We start from the raw sequence: 15,408 nt of genomic DNA on the forward strand, positions 1-15,408 counted from the left end.
TTTTAATAGTCCAACATGCTCAGCAACTGGTTGTTCTGAGAGTCAGAGTTAGAGGACAATCTAGTGACTGAATCTGATGAAGTTACTCATGTTGCTTAGCTGGGAACTGGTTCCTGGCTGATGGGAACAGCTAAGTGCTGTTGGAGAAATGCCAGCACTTCATACATGTAAGATGACACAACTTGAAATGCAAGAAAACATGACATCTTTTACAGGCCAAATTGTAAGGGTAGAAAGTGGCAGTGGCAGTGGTGATAGTGTCGTAGCTCCAGCTCACCTTTATCTCCTAGTATTTGCTAAACATTGACAACTACCAGTTACTAGCTGTCCCTGGTACTGGACACTAACTGTTGCCTGGAGATTCCCACACCTCTTTGGAGAAAAAAAAAGGGTTGGATTTTTTCACTGAATTAATCTGTAACTTTTAAGGCTTTTTCTTTCTTTTATATGTCTGGGCAGACACATAAAAATTGGCAGGTATATAAAAAATTACTTCTTTTTTCAACCAAGTTGGCTTTGGGATTCCTTAATGATGCCCGTTTCTCTGTGTTATCCAAGAATTAGGTGCAGATCCAAAGCTGTCAACACCTTTTCATGCCAAGCCAGAGTAGGATTGCTAATAGATGAGCACTGGGGTAAATGAGGTCTTCAAAAGAGAGTGTGTTAAATGTTGGCTTATTTCTTCCTGTCCAGACGTGCTGGGTGCCCGCCTAGAGTCAGAGGGAGATGCAGCCCTGTCCAATGATGCCTGCCTCTGCTATATCTCATCAGGCAATGTGGAGAGATTGGTGGAATGCTGGGTGAAAAACCATGAGACTTCATCACCCCTTGCCCTGCAGGTACAGGTGCTAATATTGGTTTGACTTCTCTTTAGGCCAGTCTGGTAGCCCCGATCTGTTTGCAGTAGCCCATCAAACAGAGTATCTGGTTTCCAGCAGACAGTGGAGACCTGTTCGTAGTCACCAAGCTGTCATCTCCTAGCCTGAATTACGGGCTTACATCTAAAGGAGACTTGCACTCTTAAACACTAAGGGTTTGTGTGTTTAGAGAGTACTGATTACATTGCACAGAAGTCCAGACATGGACAGGAGTTATGGCCTTCCTGCCTGTCTTTGTATACCGATGTCCTCTCTGAGCTTCCTTTTAGTCAGGGAAGTTTAGACTGTACCTGTTTTCTTACTGGTAGTTGCCTGGGAGTACATTTGCTGCTGTGCTTATCATGTCTAACTGTAATGCTCTAGTTATCTGGCTGTACCTTCAGAACATCCTCTGGCAAAATAAAATAAAATCTAGACTGTATTATTCCCACTGCAAGTAGAATGATCGCATATGGGAAGTCACAGCTTGCAGATGAATCAGGGCTTCTAAGTCAGTGTTGTTACCTACCTGTTACACTTAAACCAGTCCCGACTAAGTCACTAACTCCTGTTGTGTCCACCAGTCACTAGAATGAACTAGACAAGTCTTCCACTCAGATACCTGCAGATAATGCCCTCTGCTAGAGTTCCATGTTTTTCCAACCCTGCTAGTGAACAACAGGAATAACAGCAACAAAAAGGCATCTTCATCATTCCTGGCTATGTTTGAAACTGGCCTCCTCCCAGATATCAGCTATTAGTCAATGACGCATATATCATTCTACAGCTATAAGCATTACTTTGATTTCTAGGAGTTGAAGGAGCTTTGAATAACTAAAAACATTCTGATCTGTTTGTCAGCAGTAGTAGTTTTTCCCTAGTGAATTTCTCCTGGTATGGTTTTAATCCTTCCTCTTCCGAGCTGATAGCCTGTAACTCCTAGAGTTAGTAACTTGCTAGTAAAAAGATCACAGTTAATTGGAATGTCCTTGTGGCTTCTGATTTTCTTTGTTCAATTACCATAAAAGTAGCAGCATCAGGGTTTGCTTCTTGGTTCCTGTTTTTCTCCATGAAGCACACCTGAGGAAATGGTAATCAGTGGTAGTATCTGGTGCAGAGTGGAGTAACTTCTGTTCACATTGGACGTGATGTCAGTTGAAAGTGGGGAAAGCCATCTGCTGTTGTCTCGGCATGAGATGGACCGGTAAAGTGATTCAGATTCTGAGGTCTGTTTCTTCCCTCCTCGTGGTTATTCAGGATCTCATAGAGAAGGTGATGGTGCTGAGCAGGTCCATTGAGATGCTCCGAGGCACAGCAGGACCAGCACCAGGCCCTGTCTTGGCAGAACGAATCACCCAATATGCCAGTTTCCTGGCATCGCAAGGGTGCTTGGCAGCTGCAATGAATTACCTACCCAGCGGCTCTAAAGAGGTGAGTGAGAAACAGGTTGTTGTGGGAAAGAGGTAGCATATGGGGAAAAATGATACTTTGTAGAGAGAGAGTTTGGGTTTTGACATGCATCAGGACTTAAGGTTTTACCTTAATTATGGTAACTTGAGAATAAAGGTGTGTTGGGTTTTTTTTTGTAGGACACGGCTTTTGTCTTAATTTGATTTTTCTTTGTATTGCCTTTGATTCAGGGAAAAGGAAGGGAGCTATAGAATTGTAAAATGGTTCCTGGAGAAAAATTCTGGGAAGCAGCTTTCCAGGGAAGCTGCATCTATCCCTGAAACTAGCTGGTAGAGCGAGGGAATGGGGAGGTCACCTTGTAGTTTGAAACAAATCTGTCTAGTGCCCAAACGTGGTTAGGGGTTGGGGAGGGAAAAGCCTAAAGGTTGTGGGAAGGATTGGTGAGACTTCATCTGCCTGGGAATATGGCAGGTGATGTCCCAGATTGTCACTTACAGTTGGTTTGTTTCTTCCTGGAGATTCTGGGGAAATGATTAGTTTTGCAGGTTGATGCGCAGTGCTTTGGGTCAGGGTCTGCTTTGAATGCCGCCTCAGCACCTTCCATCTGAGGCTCTCAAGGCACTTATCCTAAAACATCGTTTGTTTTAGCTCCTGATTGAACAGCTCCGAGACCGGCTTTTCCATGCTCAAGGAGAGAATGTGGGTGATCAGCAGCCACCCCCTTTTCCCTACACTCGCGTCAATGTAAGTGTCATTAAACACACATCTCCAGCGGCCAAGGGTGGTTCTACCCCTGAAGGAGCAGCCCACAAAACAGGTCCCAGACATCCAGAGAAGGTAGGCCCTAAACTCAGGTGTTCATGACTTGGGGAGAGGGAGAAAGGCTACTGGGTTGTGGAAGGCATATGAAGTAATATAAGATGGCACAGATTGCGGGCATTAAGCAAACATCAGTGATGTCCTTCACTGGAGCAAACGCAAGCTCTTTGATAATCCAAAAATATGCTGGCAAGCATCTTTTCACAGAGCCCTGGATGAGATTGTTAAAAGTATGGTGATCCACTGAGATCTCACGTACTGAGGGGAAAAGGGGGCTGTGGTTCACTCTGCTGGGCCCATCTCACACTCATGTCTCAGTAAAATTAGTGTAGTATGGCTTAATCTCAGTTCTTGCACAAGAAAACTGTTCAGGAAGTTTTGCTTCCAGCCTCTACTACTTCATTATTGTTCCTTCATTAATTCCTCTGGTTGTGGTTCCAGGAAGTCACTGGCTCCTGAGGACTAATCCTTGTGAGAGCTGGAGAATACTCTGAAAAGTGTGGTTCCCAGCTTGTTGAACAAGTTATGTGGTGGGAAAGACCTTAGATCCAATCCATCCAGGGCACTGACAGCAGCAGCATCTTCTCTTGCCTGAGAAGTGACAGGGATAGAAAGAGGATCTGATTATATGTGTGTGCACATGACTCTGTCCACCATTTGCAAGTTCTTTGTTTTTTAATTGCAGCACAACTATCAGTCATCATTTGCCCCTTCAGCACCTTCTCAGCCTTCAGTGCCTTCCCTCTTCATGCCTCAGCCAGTGCCAGCGATGTCTGTGACACCTCACCATGTTACCCCTCCCCAGGCCAGCACGGGTCCACAAACAAGTGTCTATTCCAGAGGGCCCACCTACCCACAGTACAACCTGGGCTTGGTTCCAGCAACAGTTTCAGGGCCAGGTAAGCATTGTCTGGTAGTTGTGTCTGTTCTCCAGGTTTTCTTACACTAAAGCCTTCAGTGTGGATGGCTGCTCTACTTTCTTCCTCATGGGCCTATTGTACTTGCAAAGAACAAGTCAGCTGTCTGAGAGCCTTCTCAGTGCTTCTGACACATCTAGTTCTAGCAACTGTTGCTGCACGTCCACTGATACTAAGGATATATAGGGGTAGAGAAGCCATAGCTAACTTTGCAGCAGAGTTTGACTGATGTAGCCTGGGTTATGGAGGATACACCTGGCACGGATATTGTAGGGTATGACTTGGAGAACGGCAGACTTACTAGCATGAAGGAGGGCATCGGGAGTAGTTTGCACATGAAACAAGTGATGCTGATACACCCTCTTTCTCATTTGTAGCTGTGTCACAGTCTCAGCCATTTGGACCAGCAGGAGTCAGACCTGTTGGTCCTGCTCCCTTCCCCAGCCAGCCTTCTCTGCCAGGACAGTCCATGCCCATGACATCTCCTGGTGTTCCACCACCCGGACCTGCCCTCTTCACTCCAGCCTCAGTCCCATCATCTCAGCTTCCTGCAGCTTGTCCTCTCCCTGTGGCAAGCCAATCTCCTCTAGGTTTCTCATCAGCACCTTTCAACTCTCCCATGAACATGGGTTACCCTCAGGGAGGTCCTGGAGCTCCATCTACTAAGCCCCTGCCAGCAGCGAGCATTCCTCCTCCTCCCACAGGTAAGTCATGCTTGTGTGACTTTTATGTCCAGGACACTCCTGGGTGGGGTTTGCAGTCCGTGATGGACACGGACCTTCTGAGGTCTGGTCTGTCACCATAAAGGCTGGATGTAGCGCTGAGGCTAACCTTACAGGCACATTGTGCTGAGTCTTGCTGTGGTGGTGAAACACAGCAATGACGACAGTTTCATTCAGCCTGTTCAGCTGCTCTGTCCCCCAGGTGTGGTTACAAGATGCTGTCTCTTCAGGTCCCCAGTGCACCCTGAGAAGTCAACCACTCCAGAGGCATCTGCTCTGCCTGAAAGGGTAGTGGTTCCCAGGGAGAATGCCTGGTGGAAGGCTTGCTGATCTTGCCCCTGCTTATTGTAACTTACACAAGAAGTGGATTTGAAATGCTGGGAGAGCAGGGTCCTGCTTCTCTGTCCATGGGATACTTGCTTAGCTTCAGGATAAAATTCCTCTGTCTGCTGTGCTCTAGTTCTCCCCCTTTTTTCTTCTTCCCAGAAAGTGCTTGCCAGGGAATCACTTCTGGATTCCCCTGTGCAATGCTGTAGACCTGGAGCCTTTCCCCACTGGGGGAGGGAAACTCTGTAGTTTGAATCCAGCCCAGCCTGCAAGTATTATGAAGTCCTTGCTAGCACAATGAAGAAAGTGTTGTTGGACCTAGTTCCTAGTGGATGGGCATTCCCTCTTTCTATTTCCCACAACATCATCACATCTGGTGCTTGTTAATTTTTTGTTTGCTGTTTCAGGGGACAGGTTTAGCCAGGCTGTGGAGATCCCTAACAACAAGGCTGACAGTCCTTAGATTTTTTTTGAGCAGATGCTTCTCCAAGCCACATGTATTCTGAGAGTGAAGGAACTGAGGCTTTGAGGTTTGCCTCCACCTGGCATCATTTGCTGAGCAGTGTTTAACCAAGGATAGCAAATCCCACTGTGTGAAGCCTGTGGGGACTACACGCAAAGGCTCTAAGCTAAGGCTGGACAAATTCCTTCTGAAAAGCTAACAGGGATAGTAGTCCAGGGACATTACTCACTGAGTAAAAGCTGTTGGTGACGATGACTTTCCCACCCTGCCTTGATTTTTCAGGTTTCTTCCCTTGGCTAGATCCCCACATGGATCATGCAGGTAGTACCCAGAGAAGCCTCCAGGCCTGTGGGGGAGGCAACGTTGCTGCTTCCAGTGAAATGTGGGGTGTGTGTGCACGCTTTACTGTGTGTGCATGCGTGCATGCTCATTGCTATTTGTTGTTGTTCCTTGCATGCCTGGGGAGCTATGCAGCTGGGGTAGTGGACATAGTTGTCCTGACAGCTGGGGATATTGGAAGTGAAGTGAAAGCATTGCACTCTTACTGATGAGTTTGGGTACAGAAAGCAGAGGTTCCAGCTTCTTCCTTCTCTACTCTCCTCCAGTCCTGGAGGAATTAAAGCATTCTCAGTCTCTGTGTCCCTTCAGGCAGTTGCTGGGCCAACAGGACAGGGAAGCAGCGCCTTTTCCTTTCTTCATTCTCTAGGCAAGGAACAGGCCAGTGGTTGTAATTCATCTCGTTTTCTCCCTTGTACACTCCCAGCTTTTTGCACAGCTTTACTTGTGCTTTTGCTTTCCCCAGGTGGTTTGGAAGAGGTGGGTCCCAGCATGAGCAGTGGTGGAGTAGAGCTTCCCAAGCAGACTCTAGGGGCTGGAAAGCCCTTTTGGCTTCAGTTAGAGGGCAAGGTTTAGCTTTGAATCTCAGTCCATCTGCTGGGGAGGATTTGGACTGTAGAGATTTTCTGACTGATGCTTCGTACTGATTTCTCTCCTTGGAATTCACTGATGATGGAGAGTAGGTATCTTCCAGTCTACGTTGTCAGTGGGGTAAGGCTCAATGTCTTAGTGGGCTCTCTGCACAGTGACTGCTGCTTGCACCAGAGACCATCTGCCAGGCACAAAAGATTATCTAGGGAGTCTCAGCTTTGTTTAGGAAATCTGGGTACTCGGTATCCACTTATACCACCAAGCAAACTTTGTTGTGTGGAGTGAAAAGGAGTCGTCCCTTCAGCAGAGAAACAAAAGACCCTGATGTTTCCCTGTTAAAGGAAAGATGATCCCATAGCAAAGATTTCAAGCCCTTCCTCAGGCTGAAGATGCCCTATGGGAATTCACTGCTGGGAAGTTCCCGTCTCCTGGCCGCATTTACCCCCAGTTTTAATAGCAGCATATGGCATTCCCAGATCAGCAGTGCAAACTGGCTTCCTTAGGAATGCTTTCTTGCCTGGTATTATTGTTCTAGTTTTGATGGGTACTTTTCTTTAGCCTGGAAGGGGACTGTAAGATCACTCAGTCTGACTGGCCAAACTTGCTTGCTTTGGAAATTCCTGAACATAATCTGAGCAGCCCATGAACACATTTTTGCTAGCGCAGTGAAGAGAGATCTCTGCTTGTAGAAATCCCACGCTCCTGGGGAGTGTCAGGGACAGGGTGAAGGACAGCAACCTATTGGCTGATCTCCTTTCTGGCTGGGATAATCCCTGACTCCAGCCTGTGATGGTCTCGTTTTTTCTGGGACGGGCATTGCCGGAGACTGCTGCCATGGGGCACTCCTTTCAGGGTTGATGAGAAATTCACAAATAGCACAGGCAAGACAGTCAGTTTCATCCCAGCAAAATGCAGCAGGGTCCTCTTGTCTCATGTCTGATGATTAAGTGCCTGGCTTGCAGACTATAATTTAAATAGCTGTTTCCTGTGAGGATTCAAATTGCTACTGGGTTGGAATAGTGCCAGGGACTGCTAGGCCACAGGCTCGGTGGGGGCCAGCAGAGTTCTAGGGCACAGAATCCCCAAGCTAGAAATAAGTGCCAACTTAATTAAACTACTGATCCAAACTCATCAGAGAGTGAGTCTTGAAATCATGGGAAAAGGGAGGGCAAAAAGAGGCTGCCAGAATTTTAATAATAAAGGTAATTAAAGTAATGAAGCACCTTTTGCATCTTTCCCCTGTGATTTTTAAAGCTCAGTTCAGGATCAGTGGCTCATTAAGTGTGTCACTGAGCTCCAGCAATTTTGATATTGCCCCTTAGAATTATGTCACTTTCTCACAGATTATTCCTGTCTCACGGGCTTGAGGTTATTAGTACTGGGGTGACAAAGCACAGTCTAAAGATGCAGGTACCCTTACAGGGCAGCAGCAGAAAAGGTAGTTGGAATTTGACCTTCACAGAATGAAGTGTGGTCACAAGTCTTTTGATGTCATATTGTCTGATGGATTTTTAATTACCTGGAGTGAGGTTAGAAGCTAGGTACCACAGAAGTGTCTACTGAGACACCCCTCTGCTCCCAAGGCATTTAATGGTTAAGTCTATTTCCTTCTAGTGGGAAGCCAGCAGATTTTACTAAGCTTTGGTTCTGAAGATTATCGTGAAAGGGGAAAATTTCAACGAACGCCCAACTTTCCCCCCTTTTGTCACAGCAACCTGCATTGCTGTGGACTGCTACCATGAGGCACTCCTGCGAGTGTTGGCAAGAAGCCCTCTCTCACCGGTAACAGAGCCCTTGCTGTGGTACCACAGCACTAGGTTCTCCATTTGGGGAACCCCAGGAGCTCCCTGAACCCTGCTGTGCACACGCATGCAGGTCCCGACCAAGGTTCACGCCTGACGCTGAGGCTGACTTCTGCAGCCTCTGCAGAATGCAGAAAGCTTCAGGTAGTTGTGAAAAAGCTTTCTGTGTGGGAGTGGGTGTGTGCCAGTTCCATCTGATCAGACATCACCTCATGAAGCCTGTGCACATACTTGGATGTTAAGAATGTCATTAAGAAAGAAAAAGGGAAGCAAGAGCAGTTCTTGGGCCTGTGACCTGGGCCTGAAATTCCTTGGTTGAAATGGTCTGAAGGTGCAATGATGGGGGAATTGGAGACATGGGCCCTTTTGCTGAGGGAAGTTCCAAACCACGCAAGCAACCATGAATTGTTGCTGTTGCCACCTTCTGAAAGTCTGACATTTGTGTCTTGTTCTCTTTCGTGGCAGCTCAGGAATCTTGGACTGATCCCTCTGCTGTAAGAGGCCCTCAAAAGAAAAAGGTAAGCTTTCAGTTGCAGTATGCGTTGGTTGTCTTTTAGCCAGGGAGCTCTGTGCAACAGATACATTCTTATAAACGCTCCCTGTCACACTCAGCAGGTCTCATTCCATGTTGGTCAGTCTACTTCTGCATTACCTATGTAGCTAGGACCGGAGTCTAAATCCTCTTGGCCCTTTGCCATCCAAACTCACATGCCATTCTCCACGGTGACTGTTTTGTAACATGGTTATCGTCTGTGATACTGCATCCTCTGTCAGTACTTCCCAGGCCAACTACAGTCACTTGTTGCTAGAAATAGGGATTTAATCTTATCCCCTTGCCCACACACTTTTTCTGACAGTGGCTGGGGGGGATCACGCTCACTTCACACCTGACAGCTGGGGGCAGCATTTCCCCTCAGCATAGTGAGACCCGCAGCGATTTGCCTCAGATGCTGATACCAACTGATAGGGCACTTCTGCTGAAAGAAGTTGGGACAGGTGTAGCTGTGAGCTGCCTGCCATGTTGGCCCTGCTGCTCTCGCCCTTGTAGTGATTGCATAGGAGGACCTGTGAGCTGAGCTTTTATGCAACAAATGCTCTCAGTACCCCATTTCTATCACTGCTGCCTTCTGGCAGGTGAGACAAGAGGCTTGTTTGGCACCATTCCCACCCCCCACTCCTCTTCTTTAGCTTGGAACAGACTTCTCGCCCTTTTTCTGGCAGCATAGCTGGGAACCTGCTTCAGGCTGTGCTCACTACAACAGGATTAGCCTCTTGTTAAAGCCATCTCCTTTTGATCTAGCCCCGTCGGAGTGAATCTGTCCTGACTCTCTGGCTTAGCAGGGGCACGATGAAGTGTTTGCAAGAGGATTCTCCCCCCATGTCGTGGGATTTTCCCCAGCACTTGCTCTGTTGGACACTTTACTGCTGCTAATCTCTACATTCAGGACTCGTGCCGTCGCAGAGCCAAGGCGGCTTTCTGAGGACCAGTGCTTTCAGGGGCAACGGATCTGTTTGATTGAACAATTCCAGAGGAGTTTTCTTGCTGTCTCTTTGACTGTTCATCTAGGATGCAAGAGGAAGGGCCCCGTGCTCCGAGTAAGGGGGCTGAAAGAACAGGGGTGTGTTACACATCATCTTGAGAACTGGGCGCTTTGCAAGTTAGAAAGGAAGTTGAATTTGACTGTGTGGAATGTAACCAACTCTCTTTCCTTGGACTTGGTTTTCTTGATTATTTTTTTTTTCTTTCTTCTTGCTGACAGCTGCCTGACAAATTTACTCCTCCAGCCCCTATCACAGCTCCAGTAATGAGCCTGCCTGCTGAGCCCCAGGGGATCCATTCTCAGCTGTCCAGGTTGCAAGAATCTGGCCAGTCGCCCCCAGGAGCACCCAAGGAAGGCAGCCTGCAGGTACCCAGAGAAAGCGGGGCATTCCACAGCCACCAGCTCTTTGTCAAGTAGAAAAACAACTAAACTTCTGAGATTCTTATTAATTGGCAGCTGCAGGGCTTATGTTGCTCCCTAGCCCTTAACACTCTCTGCCTGAGTGTTAGAGGAATTGCCGGGGTGGAAAATGACACCTGGGTATGGATGGGAGAGAGGGAGGGAGGCCAGGCAGGCTGTCAGCCTGCTGAGAGTTGGGAATCCACAGAGGCCTGAAGCTATATCACAGTGTGAAGATGATAATCTAACTCTGTGCTTCCAGGTATTCTCTGGGTTTGTGAAGGGGTGAAATTCTTTCTGTTCATAGTTGCAGGAGAGGAATCAACCTGCTCCAGCCTTTCATGCTCTTGTTGCATTCATTCAGCTTTTTCTCTCTCTGTCAGTATCACCAGCTACCTGTGGAGAGGGTTGAGAGGAAGGAGGTGCCACCTGAGCACCAGGCTCTGAAGACCACATTTGAAGGGTTGGTGCAACGCTGCTCTGCTGTTGCCACTGATCCAGTAAGTCCTCCCTTCTCTGATCTTTGGCTTTTTTGCCCTCATAGATGTTTGACTGGTGCTTCCTTCTTTTGGTTGGGAAAAGAGAGGAAGAGTCTTGTCCCAAGAACCCAGTTAATCTTCATCTTTCCTCCTTCCCTTAGGCTGTATGTTTGTCCATCTCTTGGGAACTGAGATGCATTCTCTAGCATTTATCCACTGCTTCTCATTCCCTCTCTGGACCAATGATTCTGTCCTCCTGGCTTTTTGCTCTGAGAAAAGTAGAAAAAATGACCCAACTAATTCAGCTTCCTTTTTCACCGGCTTGATCTGTAGATAGTTTGTGCTGAGCTGGTATTACCAGCTATCCTCAGAGCTCAGAGGGAAAGGCTGAGATACCCTGTGTGGAAAAGAAAGCCAGACAATCTTTGTGTCCGAGTCACTGTAACTCCTCCACCCTGGTTCCTGGAAGGCTGTTGGCATACATGCCGCTTTGCATGAATGTATCAGGCCAGACTGTCTGGAAGCAGAAAAACGGTGTTTTCAGCATCACGTTACGTTGCTAAGTCTTCCTGGAGCTTGGGGGCACCATGAAGCCTTCTGGAATACCTCTGCTTAGGGGTGTTGGGATGAGCACCGAGCCCAAACTGCTGTCCCAGAGTCAGACAATTTGTGTGTAGCAGCAGTTTCAGCTTGTTCGCTCTGTGCTTTCTGAGAGTGCAGTACAGCGCAGCAATTTCTGGGAGATAACCTAAAAGTTCCTTCTAGGGACAGAAGGGCCTGTTGGTTTGAGCTTAATCGCTCGGCTTACGTGGAGGTTGACTAGCTGGTTTGGTACAGCAATGCAATGCACCCAAGCTCCTAAGGCTGCCAGGCCTGTCCCAGCATTGCCCAGAGCCAGGCATTTCTAGCCACAGTATAATTTACCCGTGAGTGGATTAACTGAGGTAGGCTTAATGGGGTCAGTCCCACCAGAGCTTCGGTACTCAGGCCCTTTCCTTGGTGGTTACCTAGGGTGGGAAGGATATTCCCTCTTTTCCTCAAGGAGACCAGGAAGAAGCTGTTGCTTAGGTCAGGTGGGGTGGGGCTGTCTGAATGCCCCATGGGTCAACTAGTGGATGTTTCTCAAGCTCTGGAAGCAGCACTCTGTCCTGTGGTCTGCAAGCACTGGCAGAAGGGAGGAACTCTTAGGCTGGGAGATGGGAAAAGGGGCAAATCCAGCTTCCTGTCTTGGGAGAGAAGGCGTGCATGTATATTGCACAGTGAGGGCATGGCTGGCTTGTAGCACAGTCCCTGGCTGGCAGAGGCTGAGATGCAACTGAATTGTAAGGTGCTGCGGGGAGAACAGTGGAGGGGAGGGACTAAGTGAGAACAACATGGTTCTGGGAGAGGTGGCTTTGAAGCTCTGGCAGAGCTAGTGATACCTGTTTCACTTCAGAAAACCCGAAGGAAGCTGGAGGATGCATTGCAGCGGCTGGAGTGTTTGTATGAGAAGCTCCGTGAGCAGGCGGTAAGTAGATGCCACCATTCCCTGTGGTCTGTCCAGGTTCCTGATCCCACCTTTGCACTGGGTTGTGGGCCTTGGTGTCTGTCCCAGTGTTACTAACACATATCCGCTTGAGAAAGCTAGGGGATTGCCAGACCTTATAACCCACCTTGAATCCAGCCAGCCTTATCTCGTCTTCCTTGAGTTTGGCCCAGACATAGTGTAAGGAAAAGCTGGGGAGGTATCTGGGGGTTCATTTTGCCCCCAGGAAGTATACTGGCATATAGACAGGTTCCAGACTGGAATGGACAATAGAGAGTAGTTGTTAAGTGTGAACCTAGTGTAACCTCTGGCTTAGGAAATTCTGAAACTGCTGATGCCAATTGCTGGAAGGATAGCTATCAAGGGAAGAATCCTTCTAATATACACCCTTGTCCTGAGTGTCCATATTAGCCTGAACAGAGACAGGATTCTGTGCTAGATGGACCTTTGACCTCCTCAAATACATCAGATATTAAATTAATGCTGAAACGTCATTACTTAGGATCTGCATTCACTGTAACCCAGACTGGGTATTAGATTAATGTTTGTTGTGGCCTGGGAAACCTAAGGACAAAGCAGGCTGTCCTTCCGGCCAGTGCTTGACTGTGTAGGTGCTGTTGGGTGAGGATGAAGTAGAGAACGGGAAGGAAGGGTGTGGAGGGAGGGAGGCCTGTGTTACAGCGCTGAGCATGCTGACTCATTTCTGCTCCCTCCCCACAGCTCTCTCCAACCATCCTCATGGGGCTCCATGAAATTGCCCGCTGCATTGAGGCTAGAAACTACCAACAGGGTCTCCTGGTTCACACCCAAGTGGTGAGCAGCAGCAGTTTCAGTGAGGTGTCTGGTTTCATGCCCATCTTGAAAGTCCTCATGACCATTGCCGGCAAGCTGAATGTGTAAAGTGTGGAGCAGCTGGAACAGTGCACAATGAGAACTGGTAGACTCCCTCACCTGTTGTTGTGCTGCAGGTTGTGGACTCTCCTCCTTACTCTGGAGAAGTAAGTCTGTGCCAGTGCCTGGAACTGTGCTGGGACAGCATGGCTGGCCCCATCCACTCTCCAGAAACCAACTGGGGCCTGGGACTCCTGGAGACTGTTCTTTCTCTCTCTTCTTTTTCACTAGTCTGAGGCTGCTTCCCAGCCCAGGGATCTCAATTTCAGGCTGTCCAGGTTACACAGAGATCCTCCCTCTTCCCTGTTTCCCTGGCACAAAGGGGAAACTCCTTCCTGCCTAGGGTGACGTTGCTTGTTTGTTCCTTTTTTTTAGGAGACAAACAGGGCTGGCACCTGCAGTGCCACCAGACAGAAGAGCCTCAGGCTCTATTCCCTGCTGCAGTTTAAACTGCCTGAGTGATAGCTGGGCTCCCTTGGGACTTAAGCTGGGGTGTCCCTGCTCTGTTGGGCTGCAGTGAGGATCTCTCCTCTGGTTCCTCCTTTTTCTTCATTCTTATCCTTGACTCACCCTCTCACCCCTCTGCACCCATGTCCTGCTACAATTAGGGCTAACTGCCAGCTTGCTCTGGGCTAGCTGTGGTTCTCTCTCTTCTTCACCCATCCCCCTCTTTTCATAGTTGAGTCTCCTGTTTACCTTCTATCTCCCCTCTCTTATATCTTTTCCCCCATAAGCTGCAGGCTTGAGCCCTTTATGTTTCAGGCCCAGGGCTGGATCTCCCTTCTCTCTCCTGGCACTCTCCCATTCAGGAATGCTAGCAGGTTGGACTGCTCTATGCACTCCTCCCCAGAGCTAGTCACATCCTGGGTTTGGGCTGAAAGCTGCCCTCTCTGGCTCCTGGCCTTTTTCACTTCCTTTATGTTAGCACAGCTGGCCTTTTGCCCACTGGTGTTATCTAAAGGCTTCCCACATTAGGCTTTTCAAACAGTCTAGGGGCTTTAAGAGCATCAGGGATTGTTCAGGTCCCATAAAGAATCCCCTCGAGCTACTCTGACCAGCCCAGACTTGAGCACGGGGAGACAGCTCACTGCTCCAAGTGTGGTGCATTCATTTTGCCTACAGTAGCAGATAGATACAAAGGTGGTTCTCAAAGGCCCCTTGACACTATGGTGGCAGAAATATGCTGCAGGAGGTGATGCTGTTAAGGATATGGCTGTGCTGAGTCTTTTCATCACTGTGGCGTTTCCTCTGGGGTAAAATAGATGAATGAAACATATCTGTCCTGCAGAAGAAGTCTGGCTGGGAAGGCAGATAAGATTTTAGGGCACATCTCTGTGTATGTGTGTATCTTTCCCTTTCTTCCTCCCTCCTTGCCTTCCTTTCTCTCACCCTCTTTCATGCTAACCAGGGAGCGTAATCATTGGGCCCTAGCTGGGAGCAAGGCTTCTTCCTGACATTTGGCTACAGCCAGCCCGTGCTTCCTCTGCTTGCTGCTTGAGTGGTAATGCCATTGTGGGGCTGTGGTTCAGTGACTTACGCAAATCAGCCTGCTCTGCCAGGAGACTTAGGAGAGAGAAAAATCAGAGAAGCGAGGGAGAGGACACATCTCATTCTCTCCTTTCCAGGTCAAAGTGCCTCCTTGTTGCTGCTGTGTTGTTTCTATTGCTGCGGTTTGATGCACTGAGAGATTACAGAACAGTGAAATAAAAGCTGTGTTTTGTGATACTGCTAGCGGGTTTTTTTTTTCATAGGCTTGTCACCTCAGGCTACATGGGACTTCCCTCAGTCTGCAGGGCGACCCACTGAGAGCTGAGTTCTCAGCTTTGGTGAGGGGGGCAATTGAGAACTCTGTGGGGCAAACCAGATTCTGAGCTCTGCTGATGTGGGCAGCAACCATCCTGGTGTGGTGAGACTCACTCCATAAGGCTGCAGGGTGAGAGAACTGATTTTCTCCGGATCACCTGCCTCAGTTGTGACTGTTCATCTGCATCAGACACAAGAAGGTCACCAGGATGGCTGAGGTTCTCTTGGGGAATCACAGCAGTGTTGGTGATTTTACACCAGACTTCAGGAGTTGGAAGTATGCCAGTAAGTAAACAGAGCACCCTTGATGAGATCTTCTGCCATTGGAAATCAACGTTACACCGCTGAAGCCATGCCAAGCCACTTAAACTAGGATGAGGATCTGACCTGTGTGGAAATCAGATTTATACCATTGAATTGTCAGTTCTTACCATTGGTTAATAATTTCTGAATGGGTTGGCTGATTTAATTTAAGCTTTTAAGGAGGTAAGAAGGGTGAAGTGAAACATCGGTACTGAGATAAAGT

The 15,408-nt window shown here is 48.2% G+C and overlaps 1 protein-coding gene across 7 annotated transcripts in view; it reads left to right on the forward strand.

Annotated features, from left to right (window-relative positions):
* SEC31B (SEC31 homolog B, COPII coat complex component) overlaps window positions 1-14,802 on the forward strand; it is a 35,882-nt gene extending 21,080 nt beyond the window's left edge. For 5 of the 7 annotated variants that reach the window (XM_054205702.1, XM_054205704.1, XM_054205706.1 and 2 more), the window contains 11 exons: window positions 694-839; window positions 2,115-2,288; window positions 2,916-3,104; window positions 3,772-3,985; window positions 4,381-4,707; window positions 5,798-5,902; window positions 8,710-8,762; window positions 10,005-10,151; window positions 10,568-10,684; window positions 12,099-12,170; window positions 12,909-14,802. In XM_054205702.1, coding sequence (XP_054061677.1) covers window positions 694-839; window positions 2,115-2,288; window positions 2,916-3,104; window positions 3,772-3,985; window positions 4,381-4,707; window positions 5,798-5,902; window positions 8,710-8,762; window positions 10,005-10,151; window positions 10,568-10,684; window positions 12,099-12,170; window positions 12,909-13,088 — 1,724 coding nt within the window. In that variant the 3' untranslated portion in view covers window positions 13,089-14,802. The remainder of the gene's footprint in view (window positions 1-693; window positions 840-2,114; window positions 2,289-2,915; window positions 3,105-3,771; window positions 3,986-4,380; window positions 4,708-5,797; window positions 5,903-8,709; window positions 8,763-10,004; window positions 10,152-10,567; window positions 10,685-12,098; window positions 12,171-12,908) is intronic. The other 2 variants (XM_054205708.1, XM_054205709.1) reach the window with 2 other exon arrangements.
* The last annotated feature ends 606 nt before the right edge of the window (window positions 14,803-15,408 follow it).

The sequence above is a fragment of the Rissa tridactyla genome, chromosome 6 (assembly GCF_028500815.1).
Source record: "Rissa tridactyla isolate bRisTri1 chromosome 6, bRisTri1.patW.cur.20221130, whole genome shotgun sequence".
In the NCBI taxonomy this organism is placed as follows: Eukaryota; Metazoa; Chordata; class Aves; order Charadriiformes; family Laridae; genus Rissa; species Rissa tridactyla.